Source organism: Temnothorax longispinosus, chromosome 1 (genome assembly GCF_030848805.1).
Source record: "Temnothorax longispinosus isolate EJ_2023e chromosome 1, Tlon_JGU_v1, whole genome shotgun sequence".
NCBI lineage: Eukaryota > Metazoa > Arthropoda > Insecta > Hymenoptera > Formicidae > Temnothorax > Temnothorax longispinosus.
The window spans coordinates 19,859,064-19,873,103 of record NC_092358.1 but is presented as its reverse complement, the minus strand read 5'-3'; the positions used below and the strand labels follow the sequence as shown (position 1 = coordinate 19,873,103).

At 30.8% G+C, this 14,040-nt stretch overlaps 1 protein-coding gene across 1 annotated transcript; it reads right to left on the bottom strand.

The window, feature by feature from the left end:
- Positions 1 to 433: 433 nt before the first annotated feature.
- Positions 434 to 13,057, bottom strand: LOC139815723 (insulin-degrading enzyme-like). Its single transcript, XM_071782823.1, has 14 exons — positions 12,805 to 13,057; positions 10,970 to 11,163; positions 9,701 to 10,189; positions 7,718 to 7,917; positions 5,759 to 6,007; positions 5,237 to 5,620; positions 4,465 to 4,577; positions 3,915 to 4,059; positions 3,494 to 3,604; positions 3,307 to 3,423; positions 2,957 to 3,178; positions 1,656 to 1,945; positions 1,281 to 1,493; positions 434 to 1,110 (listed from the first exon to the last, which is right to left on the bottom strand). Exons 2-10 carry the CDS (start codon positions 11,124 to 11,126, stop codon positions 3,352 to 3,354), a joined length of 1,920 nt encoding a protein of 639 aa, XP_071638924.1. The 5' UTR covers positions 11,127 to 11,163; positions 12,805 to 13,057; the 3' UTR covers positions 434 to 1,110; positions 1,281 to 1,493; positions 1,656 to 1,945; positions 2,957 to 3,178; positions 3,307 to 3,351.
- Between the last annotated feature and the right edge of the window lie 983 nt (positions 13,058 to 14,040).

Sequence of the window (14,040 nt, the reverse complement as noted above, 5' to 3'; positions counted from 1 at the left end):
CCTACGCCAGACACTTTGTGCTCTTTATTTCTATGTCTCCCTCTTCCTTCCTCTCTTTCTCCCTTTTTCTTTCTTTCCTCCTCTTTATTTCGATTAATGTAAAACTCTGACAGCCCTAACTGGGAAATAATAATTCACTTTTTTTACGCGAGAATCGATATTGCGTAGCGTTCTTATGGCTAACGATTTTTATTGTGCACATTTTTGATTTTGTATAAGAATATATAGAATAATTAGAATACCTTAATTCACATATAGAATGACAATTTAAATCTGATAATAGTGTAATGTATAATTAATAAAGAGAAATATTATATATTTGTATAAATACGTTAATAACTTATGTATTTGTTCAAATATGAGGGACGTAGCACAATTTTATTACATTTGAGGGTTACATTCCTTCTGGTTATCTCAAATGTGAATACAGTTATTATAAGGTTATTTAATATTTCAAAATACTTTTATTGTGCAAATTAAAAGTTACATAACATTAAATGGTTAAATAATATGATTTCATAGATAATAGACTATTTAAGAATATTAATATAATAAAGATAAAACGAAGATAATGATATAACGAACGATGATATATTTAAAAAAAATGACTTTTTGCATATCGCAGTATTTAATAATGTGTATAAATTATACATTATTTCTTACTTATCTAATACACAACGATTTCAATTTCATGGAATACATAGAATTATATTACTGTTTTACGCATGAACGAGATTTGATACAGAAAAATATCGTAATACACTAAAAGAGAGAGAAAGAAAGCGAAAGAATTAAAAGCTAGCTTCTCTTTGAAGAAATAACGAAATACATGATAACAAACCAAAACCATTATTATATCATTTCTTCTTACATCTTAGAAGAGCATCTTATACCCTTTCTGACAACATTCTTGTCGATTGGTTTTAGTAAAGGATATAAACTTTGACTTAGCTTAAATGACATTAAATTGTCAAATTTCTTAATTTCATTATTAGATGAAGTAACGGTAATTCTTCTAGATGTATCAGGCAAATTCTTTTCCTTTGCCATAGCCGTAGGCATCACATGTACTGATAACTTACGTCGAGTCAACTTGCTAAGTATATTTTCCTAATGGAGATTATGTTTAAAAAATATAATTAATTTATTATCTATTAAAATCACTTCTCTCACAAATTGTACGTCATATAAAAAGAATTAAATTTTCCATTTGTTTTTCTCTATAAAACCTTTTCTTTTTCATTAAATGATATAGTCCGCTTATAAAAATAAGTGGTTACCGTAAAGAATTGCAGTAATTGTTGCTTTGTTATTTCATTTAAGTAAGGTACTTCAGTATTTACTCGATTGAAATTATATTCTTGTCTTTCAATTTCTTCCCAATATAAAGAGCCTTGACTAGAAATCGTGTTGGGTGCCGTCAAATGCAAGTACAACTTTAGACTTTCCTTGTGTTTGCCAAATTGCTCTTCTGACAGAGAAGATATATGATTCTGAAATGTTGTTATAGTGGTGTTAACGATATTTTAATAGAAATATGCTCCAATTACTAAGTCACATAACAATTGGAGTGATGAATTGATTCAATAATATTAGAATATTGCGTGAAAAATTAAAAAAAAACATGTTGTTGTATAAGATCTTATTATACTTACAAGCATAGAGTCCATAAATAAATCGATTTGTTCTTCGACATATTCCGAGGGATGGTCACCTCGCACAAAGATTTTCAAATATTGGGTTCCGTTCATTATTCTACATATCTCACTAAATACTGTATAGCCTAATTTCTTCGTGGTCTTTAAAAAATCGACGCAATGCTGCTTAATAATTTGATTTAAAAGCAATGAAAGCATCCCTTTCGATTGTAGACCAGTTTCGTAGTACACTATGGTACTAGAAGTTTTCAGCACTTTATTTTCCTTTTCAAATAGAACGTAGCAACCTACAGTAATTATACATCAATACACAACATTTTACGTGCTATGTCATATAATAGTTATTTGTGCAATAAGTGCTGGAAGATGAAAATTCACGGGTGCGGAGTTGACGCACGAGCCGAAGGCGAGTGCGGTCACCGCACCCGGAAACTTTCAACTTCACGCACGTGTTGCATACCCTATTTTATGTTGCAAGTGCGTGGAAAGTGGCCTATCACGCGCGCGTCGCGTGCGTAATGGGCCACTTTCCATGCACGTGTGACATAAAAAATATTAACTCACTAAAAAGCTAATGTTAAATTTCTGGAACAATTTGTAATTCTGATAAAATAACATTAATAATAATAGTATATTGTGCACCAAGAGGGCGAAAATAGCGTTTTTCAGACGAGTGTGAAGTTTGCCGCCCTAGCCGAAGGCGACGAGGGCGGCAAATCACACGAGTCTGAAAAAGCTCTCGCACCGAGGTGCACATGATATTTTTCACAATACCTTTACGTAAAGTTCGACTTCCATGCCTAGAGAGAGGCGAGAGTGGTCAATTTCAAGCCAGGACTTACTTTCCTCTCTAGGGCGGAAAGTAACCACTTTGGTGGTTACTTTCCGCCCTATTAGGGAGGAAAGTGACCATTTTCGTCCCTGTTTAGCGGGACGAAAGTGATCACTTTCCGCCTTAGGGAGGAAAGTGGTTACTTTCCGCCCGCTATGCCACCCTGGCGTGAAATTGGCCGCTTTTGCCCCTCTTTACAGGCATAGAAAGTCGAACTTTCCGTGGAGGTGTTGTAAAAATATTTTTCCTTATATTTTTAAATATCTATGTTCTATATGAATTGAAATAATTTGTTTTTTCTTTTTTTTTCATTTATCCTCATAATAATCCTAATAACAGCTAAAGACCATTAGAAAAAACAATAAAATATTTATATTAAAACTGTTCCATAAAATAAATTGAAATTCTTTAAGCATATAAATTCTTTTAAATTATTATAAATAGGATTTGGTCGTGTCGAGCTTACCTTTTTCTAATTTAATTTCACGATACAATACTAATTGCTTTTGCAACAAAGGTATCATGTGAGGCATTCTAGCTTTTATTAATTTAGACTCAATTAGTACACCTATAACTGTAGCTTCCTCTTCAGACACGTTACCATATATTAAGCACTCTATATGCATTTGGCTGAATAACTTTCGTATAAAGAGCTTGAGTTCATCCTTGAGGTCATTGTCACTTAGATCTATACATCACAAATATTTTAATATGTTATTAATAAGTGCTTTAATCGTGCTAAGGACTAAAAACGATTTTGAAGAAACAAGAAAAATGATTTTAAACAGAAAAATATTAATATTCTTTTACACTTACGAGCAGTAGATTTCAATAATTCATCATTAAGCCAATGTTGTTCTGTCAACAGCATTTCAAGATAATTCTCTGTGTTACAATATAATGCATATCGTGATTTTCGAAGTACTTGATATTCTGTAAGTCATTTCAGATAAATTTAATGTTTAATTAAATTAATGAAATTGACTACATTGATTATACATACACATTCTTTTAGGATTTTAAACCACATCGGATCAATCTCCAAATTTATCATTTGGTCCAAGGTTTTTTCTAACAGAACACGTTGCATTTCGTCGTAACCATCTATTACAAGCTATAAAATGATTTGTTTTCTTTTGGATTATACAATGCTTTTATATAAAACATTAAATTAATCATTTATAAAACATTCCGTAAACTTTATTAGGACATTACAGAAATATAACTGGTCATATTTACGAATAATTATTAATAAGAAATGAAATCTGAATCCTAAATAAGTAATATTCGATGTACATTAAAAAGTAGATATATGTTTAAACATTATTAATAACATTAACAAGTTAAATAATAATTTATTTGAATAAATCTATTTAAATAATATACAATATTTTATTAATGTTATTATATATATATATACTTACATTTATTCCATATTTTGTACCAGTAATTTGCCATTTTATACCAGCTAAATTAGCTATATATGTATATTTTTTAAGAGACTCACGAAGTAGGCAAACAAACATTTGAGTCAAATTTGAACTGAAAGGATCCATGTAGGCGAATGGACTATAAATTAACGACAACACGAACGTTGTTTGTAATTATAAAAAACATTTTCTGTCCATTACATGAGAAGAGATTATAGCACCATTTTAATTTATATTCTTGAACTAAGGAGGTATTTTATGTGTGAAATAACGGCATTCAGAGATATATAAATGTAAAAATTTAGATTCATCTTATTAATGATAACATTTTAGAGGTAATTAATTTATTATTTTAAATTTATTTAGTACGTATATTAATATATATGTATATTAATCTCATTATTATAATAATTAAATAAATTAATTCACAATGGCAGTTTGTATAAGTTGCTAGAATACCTCAAATTCTAATTTAAAGTCATCTCAATATTCCATATTTGATTAGACCAACAATGTATTTTTTGCAACCACACTTATCTCATACCTAACGAAGTCAAAGATCATCGTCGCTTTCGGTACAAAAAATTTATCATCCTTTTTATGCCAAACTCTTACAAACGATGTATCCCGTACAATAATAGGAATAAACCATGGTACCTATAAAGTTTCACCTGTTAATATGTGTAGAATACAACAAATATGACATCAAAATTGGTGGTCCATTAAGGCAAAAGACAATTCCGTATGCAAAAGTGAGCATGTGTAAAACATTTTTTGCATTACAATTTTCTTATTTGTATTACAGTCTTTTGACTGTATGTTATGTAAATTAATCTCTAAAACTCAGCGTTTATTGTTTTTATAAAGTTAATGCAGATATATATATATATATAATATATATATATATATTATATATATATATACATATATATATCAGGCCATAATAAATTCTATTTTTAGCATATTTTTATATAATAAAATAATTATGGTATATATATATTATAATATATATATTATATATATATATATATATATATAACACACACACACACACACACACACACCACACACACACACACACACACACACACACACACACATAACATGTATATATCTTTTTTAACAATACACCATAATTATTTTTATTATATAAAAAATATGCTTAAAAATAGAATTTATTATAAACTACATTAACATTTTATATTTTATATCAAGTTTCATGACATGGTTTATGCTTCATGGAGATTTTGCTTATTGTTAATATCACGAAGTGGTTTTCAAGGATTAATATTGCGAAAAATGATAATTTTACTTACGATAATCTTGATATCCAACTTCTTCGGTATAAATTTATTTTCAGGAGGAAATTTCAGATCCGGGCTAAGGCCAACGTGTTTCCAACTTTTCATTGTTTTCTGGGATATATCTTCTTTTTTATATTTAACGCCATACCATTGCTCCGTTTCATTATCTGGACTTTCGTACGTTTTTGAGGCAACGTAAATTCTAATATTTTTCGGCGTGAAATATTTTTCTATTAGCTCTTTGATCAATTCTGGTTGCCATGTACGTTGCTCCGAAAAGATTTCTTCCATGGGACACTCGTGCAGCCGACGGGCTATTCTAGATATGTCCTTATGAGACAAACGGTGTACGTTCTCATTATAACTATTATTTATTTCCGACATTTTCTGAATTTCCTATAAATGTAAAATTTCCACATAACTCCATATGTGATATACAATATTATAATATTAAAGTACAAAGTGTCTAGCAAATTGCAATCCTACAATCTGCCGAGCATTTTACGAAAGATTATATTATTTTTCACTAATTACTTTATAGATCGATTCTTGCGGTCCATTCTTCTTCAGCATTTTGATATATTCGAACATTATTTGAACAATATTTTCTACATGGTTAATACCTTCCTCAGTTAAAGCAATTATAACTCTAAAGAAAGGTATGCCTGAATCTTCAAAATTATTTCCAGCTACTATAGTGTTACACCAACCCCTGGCCTTTAAAGCCGATGATAATGAACCTTCGCTTTCGTGTTTAAATAAATGCTCAATGTATTCGAGAGGCTATGTTAACAAATAAACAATAAACATAAGCTTCAATTAAAATGTGACATAATGATGTTTCATTATATGTACTACAATAATAAACAATTATGTGTAATCAATTAGAGAGAGACAGAGAAAAGAAGAAAGAAATAGAGGTAGAGAGAAAAGTTTATAAGCATATTTTTATAACTTTCGCAATTATACAATATACATATATATATATATATATACATAAAATTTTACAATACAACTGTATATTTTATACATATATGTATTATATAAATTAATATATACAGAATGTCCCAATTTTTTGCGGACAAACTTTAGTAGTACGTTTTATGAGCAGAAATAAGAAAAAAATGTTATATAAACATTAGGTCCTAAAATGCTTTATTAGAAAGTTATAGCAAAAATATGAAATATACATGTAAGAAACAATTTAACTTAAGTTTGTATTTTAAAGTGCTGCCTGCCCATACCAATACAAGATGTACATCCATCTAAATGTATCCACATGTGTTGGCGAAATAGCAAAAGTATATCTTTGAAAGCAATCGTTAAATTGTTGCTAAGAAAGTTCAAAAAATAATGTGAACTTAAACGTTCTCGTAAGAAATGGAAGTCAATTAGCACATCGTTGTACATGCCCATTCATATATTGCAGTTCAATTGACGTTAAATAGGTATGTTTCTCGAACAGTATATGAATTCTCGTATGACCATGATTGTTACGAAAATTAAAAACACCGCCTCTTATAAATGTAGCTCTCTATAATAAATGTCAAGGTCAAGATTGCAGGAGATTCTCCCCTAAGCCAAATAATTACCACATCATCTAACGGCATAACATTTATGTACGACGTGTCACTTCTTCCATACGAAATTTTAATTTTTGCTACAACTCTGTAATAAAGCATTGTAGGACCTACGTTTATATAACATTTTTTCTTATATTTTTGATCATAGAACATTCTATTAAAGTTTGTTTAAAAAAAACTTGGGACACTTTTTATGATAATGGCAATTATGCAGAGATAAGGGCGACTTTTTGATTTCAATAATTTTGAGATATATTATTAAGGTCATTAGCTTCATCAATCTTTAAAAGGCTTTAACTAGCGATGTTTATTAAAAATTTATTAACAACACAAATTTATGAGTAAAACGTAATTTTTTGATACTATATACATTTAAAAATGAATTTACACTTTGCCGAAGCTTATATTTTTCTTTTTTTTTGTTCTCTATGCGTATCAGAAACGCGCATCGGCCTCGCTTTGCGTGGAAAGTTGGAGACTCATGTGGAACCATTTTGCGTTAATAATATGTGTGCTACTACAGGGAAAATCTGAGATGTGGAGGGGGGGGCAAAGCCTCCTCTCTCCTACTTATACATGTGTTATTTTGTCATACATATTAGCAAATTATGTCCTCCATTGCTGAAAACAACTGTTACATTTTTAAAACTTTTTTTGTTAATAACTTGTTGATAAACAATGACACACCGACTAAAACTTTTTAAATATATATTATATTTATTAGTTACACGTTACTTCGTTAATAAGCTAATGACTTTGATAATATATTTTAAAATTATTGAAATTGGAGAAAGAGTCCTTATGTCTTTCTGCATAATTACCATAATTATATTTATAAAGAAAACTAAGATAAAATATTCGTATAAATTGTATAAAGCATCAAAGCCAAAGGGAAAGTATATTATATTACCATCCGGTTTTTATACAGCTTTTCAGAAAAACAAAACGAAATGCGTAATTGTTTGAAATCACATATCGGAACGTAGTACAATATAGTGTCAGAGTATTCATCTTTCAGTGATGGGTGTCCAAAATACGAACGTCCAACTTTCTTGTTATTTACATTACGAAAGCATTCTACTACCATTTTTTGGAGATCATCTAAATCATCTAAATAAAAAATGTATTCGTTGATGTAACATACATATGCTAAATAAATATGTAACAAAAAATTATTATATATGTTTATAGCAAAAGGTATAATTTTTTTCAAAAAGACAAATAGTATTGGAAATATATTTTACTTTTATTACAATTAGTTATTTCACGTTTTGGTCGATTTTTTTTAACCTTTTGAGGCTACACCGGGTGGCGGCCACCCCGACCAAATTTCCAAACCCGATATTTTTAAATTTGGAGTACATAAATTAAAATGTGAAAATACGCGTTTGCTTTATCTACCCAAAATCTCAACTTTGATCCTCCAAGTAATTGTTTTTTGGAACGCCCATATAAGACATATTTTTTTCCTTAAAATAACACATTTTAGATAATTTCTTAAATGAGCGCTACTTCATATCAAATCTTAAAAAAATACGAACTTTTAAATTAAATAAGTCATTTTGCAAATAAATTTTTCCTTTTCGATTTTTTAATAAAAATTGGGAGTACATTTCGGGTTTTGCATCATGCATATTTTTTTAACAAGACTCTTAAGATGTTTCATGAATTTTTACACATTTTTGCACATTAATTGGAATTATGAGACTTTGAATCCGTCTGAGTGGCGACCACCCCAGGATGGCCGGGGGCGTATTAAAAAGAGATGCGTGGCCTCAAAAGGTTAAAAATATTAATTATAATAATAATAATATATTAATTAAAACAAATTTAGTAAACAATTAAAATTTTATGTAGCAATTTTATGAACACCAATATTTCCACATTACTTCCTTACTTATGTATGTACTGACGATAAGATTCTATCTTGAAGATTCTCTCTTGAAGATAAGATAATATGATATTTAAAACAATAACTTATAATAAAATGTCCATTAATTCATTAATTATAAAAATGTCATTTATTATCATTTAGTAGGGGAGAGTTGCCGAATGCTTACCTAATGTATGTGTCGCCTAACTCGTACTTCATCAATATTTTATTATATTATTACTTAATATAAGCAACATTTAGTAACAAAAATGTGAAATAAATGAGAAATGAGTAATATAGACAACAATTTAACATGACATTCAGAGCACGGATTATATCTTGTTTTGTACGTGCTAACGTATGTATATAAAAATTTCAGATACAACTAATGTAAATTTTTGATCAATTTATATAACTAATAATAATGTAATCATACAATAGTCGAACATTTTACGTCCTTTGCATATGTATATTTGCAATTATTATAATGATTAAATCGATATTTTTATAAAATCTACCAAGTTTTCTGAATTGTACCTTTCTTATATCGTGCCGGTACAATCTAGGAATTTGTGCTGTATACTCACGCGCGCGCATCTCTACGTTACGTGACATAATTTAAATTATGTTAACACGACAGTGACGTCCTTATCTTTTCATTATTGTGATTTATTAATTATTAAGTACTTAATCCTTTTTTGATAAATTATTAGTAAAATATGTAGTAGTTAATTATTTCTTTTATTAGTCTTATATTTTTAATTAATTAATTTGTTATTGGAGAAAGGTCAAACATGTAATAATAGGTGTCTGAAACATCAAGCTATAATTTTTAACGTTTGTTTGCGTACAAATCACTACCAAATAGGAAATATGATAAATAATTACTTAAGTGGTACACATTTGCCGACAACTCTCCCCTAATACTTATTCCAAAATTCAAATATTTTTATATATGCATAACAGTGTAAAAAGCATTTAAATGTTCTAATCATAAACAGTTCTAAATTATCGCCGTACCTTTACCAAGAATACACAGCGACATAATATTTGCAGAATAATATTTTTCATAAAAGCCTTCCAGCCTATCGTTAACGTTAATGTTGTCTAATGTCTCTTTACTGCCTAAGATGAATTTTGAATACGGATGATCTGGTTTTATAGAAAATTTCTCTAATCCCATAAATCGAAATTTGTCATCCGTTAATTCTTCGTTGTATTTTGAATGTATAGCTCCTTTTATCACATTCTCTATCAAAGTCTGTTCAAAAAGAGGCGCTATGAAAAACTGCGCAAATCGATCTAAAGCTTCTTTCAACTTCCTCGGAATTATATTGAACCAATAATTAGTGAAGTATAAGTTCACATTTGCATTGCTCCTACCGCCATGCTGCGATAGGAACTTATTGTAATCATTTTGTTTAAAATATGCCTTCGTTCCCATAATAGGTAACATATGCCCGCAAAGGTGCGCTAATCCAGGTAGGTCATCGGGATCGCGATCGTAGCCTGTAACACATATTTTATGTCTAGTTAAATAATATTTGAAATTGATAATATGGAACATTAATTAACCCTTTCGGTATGGAGAGTGACTATAATCACTGTCCATTATACTGCTTACTGCGGCCGAGCAGTGACTATAGTCACCGTCCACCCACATGCTGCTCACTGCGGCCGAGCAACTTGAAATGTTAACTTGAAATGCTTCTGTTAATACATTTTTTAAATTGTTCTTGTTATTGAGTTTTATTACATATAATATTTGAACGTCGAGTGTCTAGCTCTGTCGGCCAAATCGTGTGTATCGGCGGATCGACGCTTCAACCACTGGAGGGCCGTTTGCGTCCCGGTCGCTCCGTACCGAAAGGGTTAATATTAATCTGTGATTATATATATATACATATATGCAAAATTACAAAATATAACTAAATCTATCCACAAGAAAATGTAAATAATATTAATAGTGTAGAATGACTTATAAGAATAAGGAGAATATATAAACTGCACATCAAAATATTGAATTTATAGATATACAGGAAATATATAATGTTATTAAGCAAATTACAGATTAAATTACAAAGACCTAAATATTAATACATTAAAGTATATTAAATACTCGTATATTAAACTAACAAAATTGTTATTTATCTTTTGACGATATATTCTTTTGTGACAATTTATAATTTATGCACAGTATGATTTCATATAAGAAAATTTATATAGGTAAGTATTGCTAGAAACATCAAGTTAATGCATAAAATACAGAAATAATATACATACAATTACCGATATTAACGTTCATTGCAGCAATACTGATGTCAGTTGATGGATCGCTTATTAAAAGAATTTTCATTTGATTTTTAAGTACTAAGCCTCTGTACAATTTATAGTCATTATCTGCATGTTTTATGTTATCAAATCGCTCCTCCACATCAGTCGACATAATGGTCACCAGTGCCGCAGACTCGAAAATATTATTTCTAAACGTGAAGAAAATACAAATAAAGACTTGAAGGATATATGAAATTGTCAATTTATTATGTCTATACAACAACGATGCTGAAAAATATTGTAACAAAAAAGAATTATAGCTTCTTAAGAATTATTCGCACAATAGTCTGTGGCCGAGCGAAAGAAAGGAAAAGAGACCTTCGAGATTCACTGTGAATGCGGAAATTATAGATTATAACCGTCTAGAAGTTGTATTTACATAGTCTTAAAATAAATATTTATTTATTGAATATGTACAAGTTAATCAACCCGAGAACGCGCGCGCCCGGTCGCTGGAGCTACTTCAACAACCAACCAAAAGTGTCAAAAAATGAAGCTCACGTCACAGTAATTTATATGTGCTGCTTTCGTTTTTCAAATATTTATTTGCTTTTTTTTTATTTTTCTCGGAAAATATTGAATAAATTTGTATACGTATTGTCCTCAAATACTGCTAAATTATAGAGCAATCAAAAATATGCAATATATAGATAATTAATAACAATGAGATTAATTGGGGTGTATAAAAGTAGCCCCAGGCACCAAGTAACCTTTTTTTTTTTCTTTTAAATGAAGTGCTCGTTCTCGGGTTAACAAGCGAGCGGCGGAAAGCAATCGCGCTTCCGCGAACGATGGAATAATGTTCGATTTCACGAATCGCGGACTTTAAACTTGTGAGAATATATATCTAGACTTGGCGAGTCGCTAAAGCTTCTTTTAAAATTTACCGAGCGAACGAAGAAACACGTAATCTTCATTGGAACGCAATAAAATCACACACTGTTGCAACTAAAGTCTGGAGATCGAGTGCGAGCCCGCGCGCGAAGGTCCTGAGTTTTATTTTCGCGAATTTCGGAAATTTCTCAAACTCTGGACCCCTAGCAACGAGCCAAAAAATTTACCGGGCCAATTGGTTGTCGACAGCCCGAGATATCAGTTAATTTTCCAAGTGTTAACGACTCGGCTGATCTCGGAGTCGACAACCGATCAGCTGTTGTTGTATACCGACCTTTTGCTTTGCCCCTAGTGTTTACCTCGCACTTGAGTCCCCGAGACCAAGTATAGTGAGTCTGCATGACACAGGCAAAAACGAGGCATTGTTTTTCTTTTTTTGGGGAATTATGCCGTCTATTCCCGAAGCGAAATTAAGCTGTTAGATTTTAGAATATTATTCACGCCGTTTAACGTCGCGAAAACCATGCAAATTTGTAGGAAAGATTTATCAATATTTTAAGGCGAGATTTTCATTAAACGGCATAGAAAAAAAGGGTTTGATTTTAAATAGTTTTTTTCGGAAAATTTATGACAATGAGATATCATGTAATGAGATATCAATAATATCAAATTTTACATAAAACATGAAAATGTTGCACAGTAATGCCAGCAAGTTTCACATTCGCCGATCTTTCTGAACATGAAGAAGGTTTTATTTGAAACGTTTCAAGCGAGTAATACTTTTTGTTTTTTATAAAAATAAACGCTAACGGCAAGCACCTTTATTAATAGTTCCTGAACTTTAATATTTGATTTTTATTATTGTATCTGTGATTAAGGTCGCGCGCGATTTTGCGGTGATGGATAGGAAGTGCAAGTGCCGGAGTAAATAAGGAGAAAAGTTTGTTAAAACTTACCGTCTATTCGCGGTAAACTATACTGGATCCCGCGCTGCGGATGCAATGTAGCTCGGCGGAATTATTACAGCAATGATAGTTTAATCGAAAAATGTATCGGATCGAACGTACGAATTACACGAACTCTGTATATAGGCTCACATTCAGCAAAAGCGGAATGGACAAAGATCTCTGCTGCGAACTGCTACGCGCTACTGTCGTTACTACGTGACTGTAACGTGCGTGTCGCGATCCTACCCGCGCGCTTTTGTTTACTCGACCTTTCAGAGGATTCTCGATAATGATTTATTGATTTTAAGCTGAAGGCAAGGAATTTACCTTTGCGGCTGATGGATATTGTGTCTCGCGATTCGCGAGCGAGGCGATCCGCGCCAGTCACGGCCGCTGCTGATTGGTGCACGCACTGTTCAGCGATCCCTCTGCGGTGACGCGCTAATTCTGAATTAGACGAGGAAAACTTATTAGACATAAGGTTAACAAATATTAAATTTTAATAGAATATTGATTAGACACATTTGTTACCCGGCTTCCCAAACAATGCATGAAAATAATTTTGGATAACTCAGGAAAGAGATTAATGATGGCACATATAATTATGCAATAAGTTTAATTTAAATGGAAAGAATTAAAATTTTGCACTAATTACATGCTGTATTGAAATACAGTTCTGTTTGAAAATACAGAAATAGATAAGATATATATGTAACATGTAATATAGAAACAAGAAGGTTGACAGCTTAAACTCTTGTTTAGTAAGTCCGGTTCTGACAGTAGTTCCCAAACGCATGTATTTTTAATAAAATTCCCTACGCCAGACACTTCGAGCTCTTTATTTTTTTGTCTCCCTCTTCCTCCCTCTTTTTCCCCTTTTTTCTTTCTCTCCTCTTCTCTATTTCGATTAATGTAGAACACTGACAGCCCTAACTGGGAGATAATAATTCACTTTTTTTACGCGAGAATCGATATTGCGTAGCGTTCTTATGGCTAACGATTTTTATCGTGCACATTTTTGATTTTGTATAAGAATATATAGAATAATTAGAATACCTTCACATATAGAATGACAATTTAAATCCGATAATAGTGTAATGTATAATTAATAAAGAGAGGTATTATATATTTGTGTACATCCGTTAATAACTTATGTATTTGTTCAAATATGAGAGACGTAGCACAATTTTATTACATTTTTGGGGATTGTATTTTCTCTGGCTATCGCAAATGTAAATAAAGTTA

Excerpts from the sequence above, each read along its gene's own strand:
- LOC139815723 (XM_071782823.1), bottom strand. The coding sequence starts at position 11,126 with ATGTCGACTGATGTGGAGGAGCGATTTGATAACATAAAACATGCAGAT. Across the intron at positions 7,918-9,700 it reads GCTGTGTATTCTTGGTAAAG|ATGATTTAGATGATCTCCAA; the intron begins GTACGGCGATAA and ends TTTTTTATTTAG. Across the intron at positions 3,424-3,493 it reads TTAAAATCCTAAAAGAATGT|AATATCAAGTACTTCGAAAA; the intron begins GTATGTATAATC and ends AATGACTTACAG.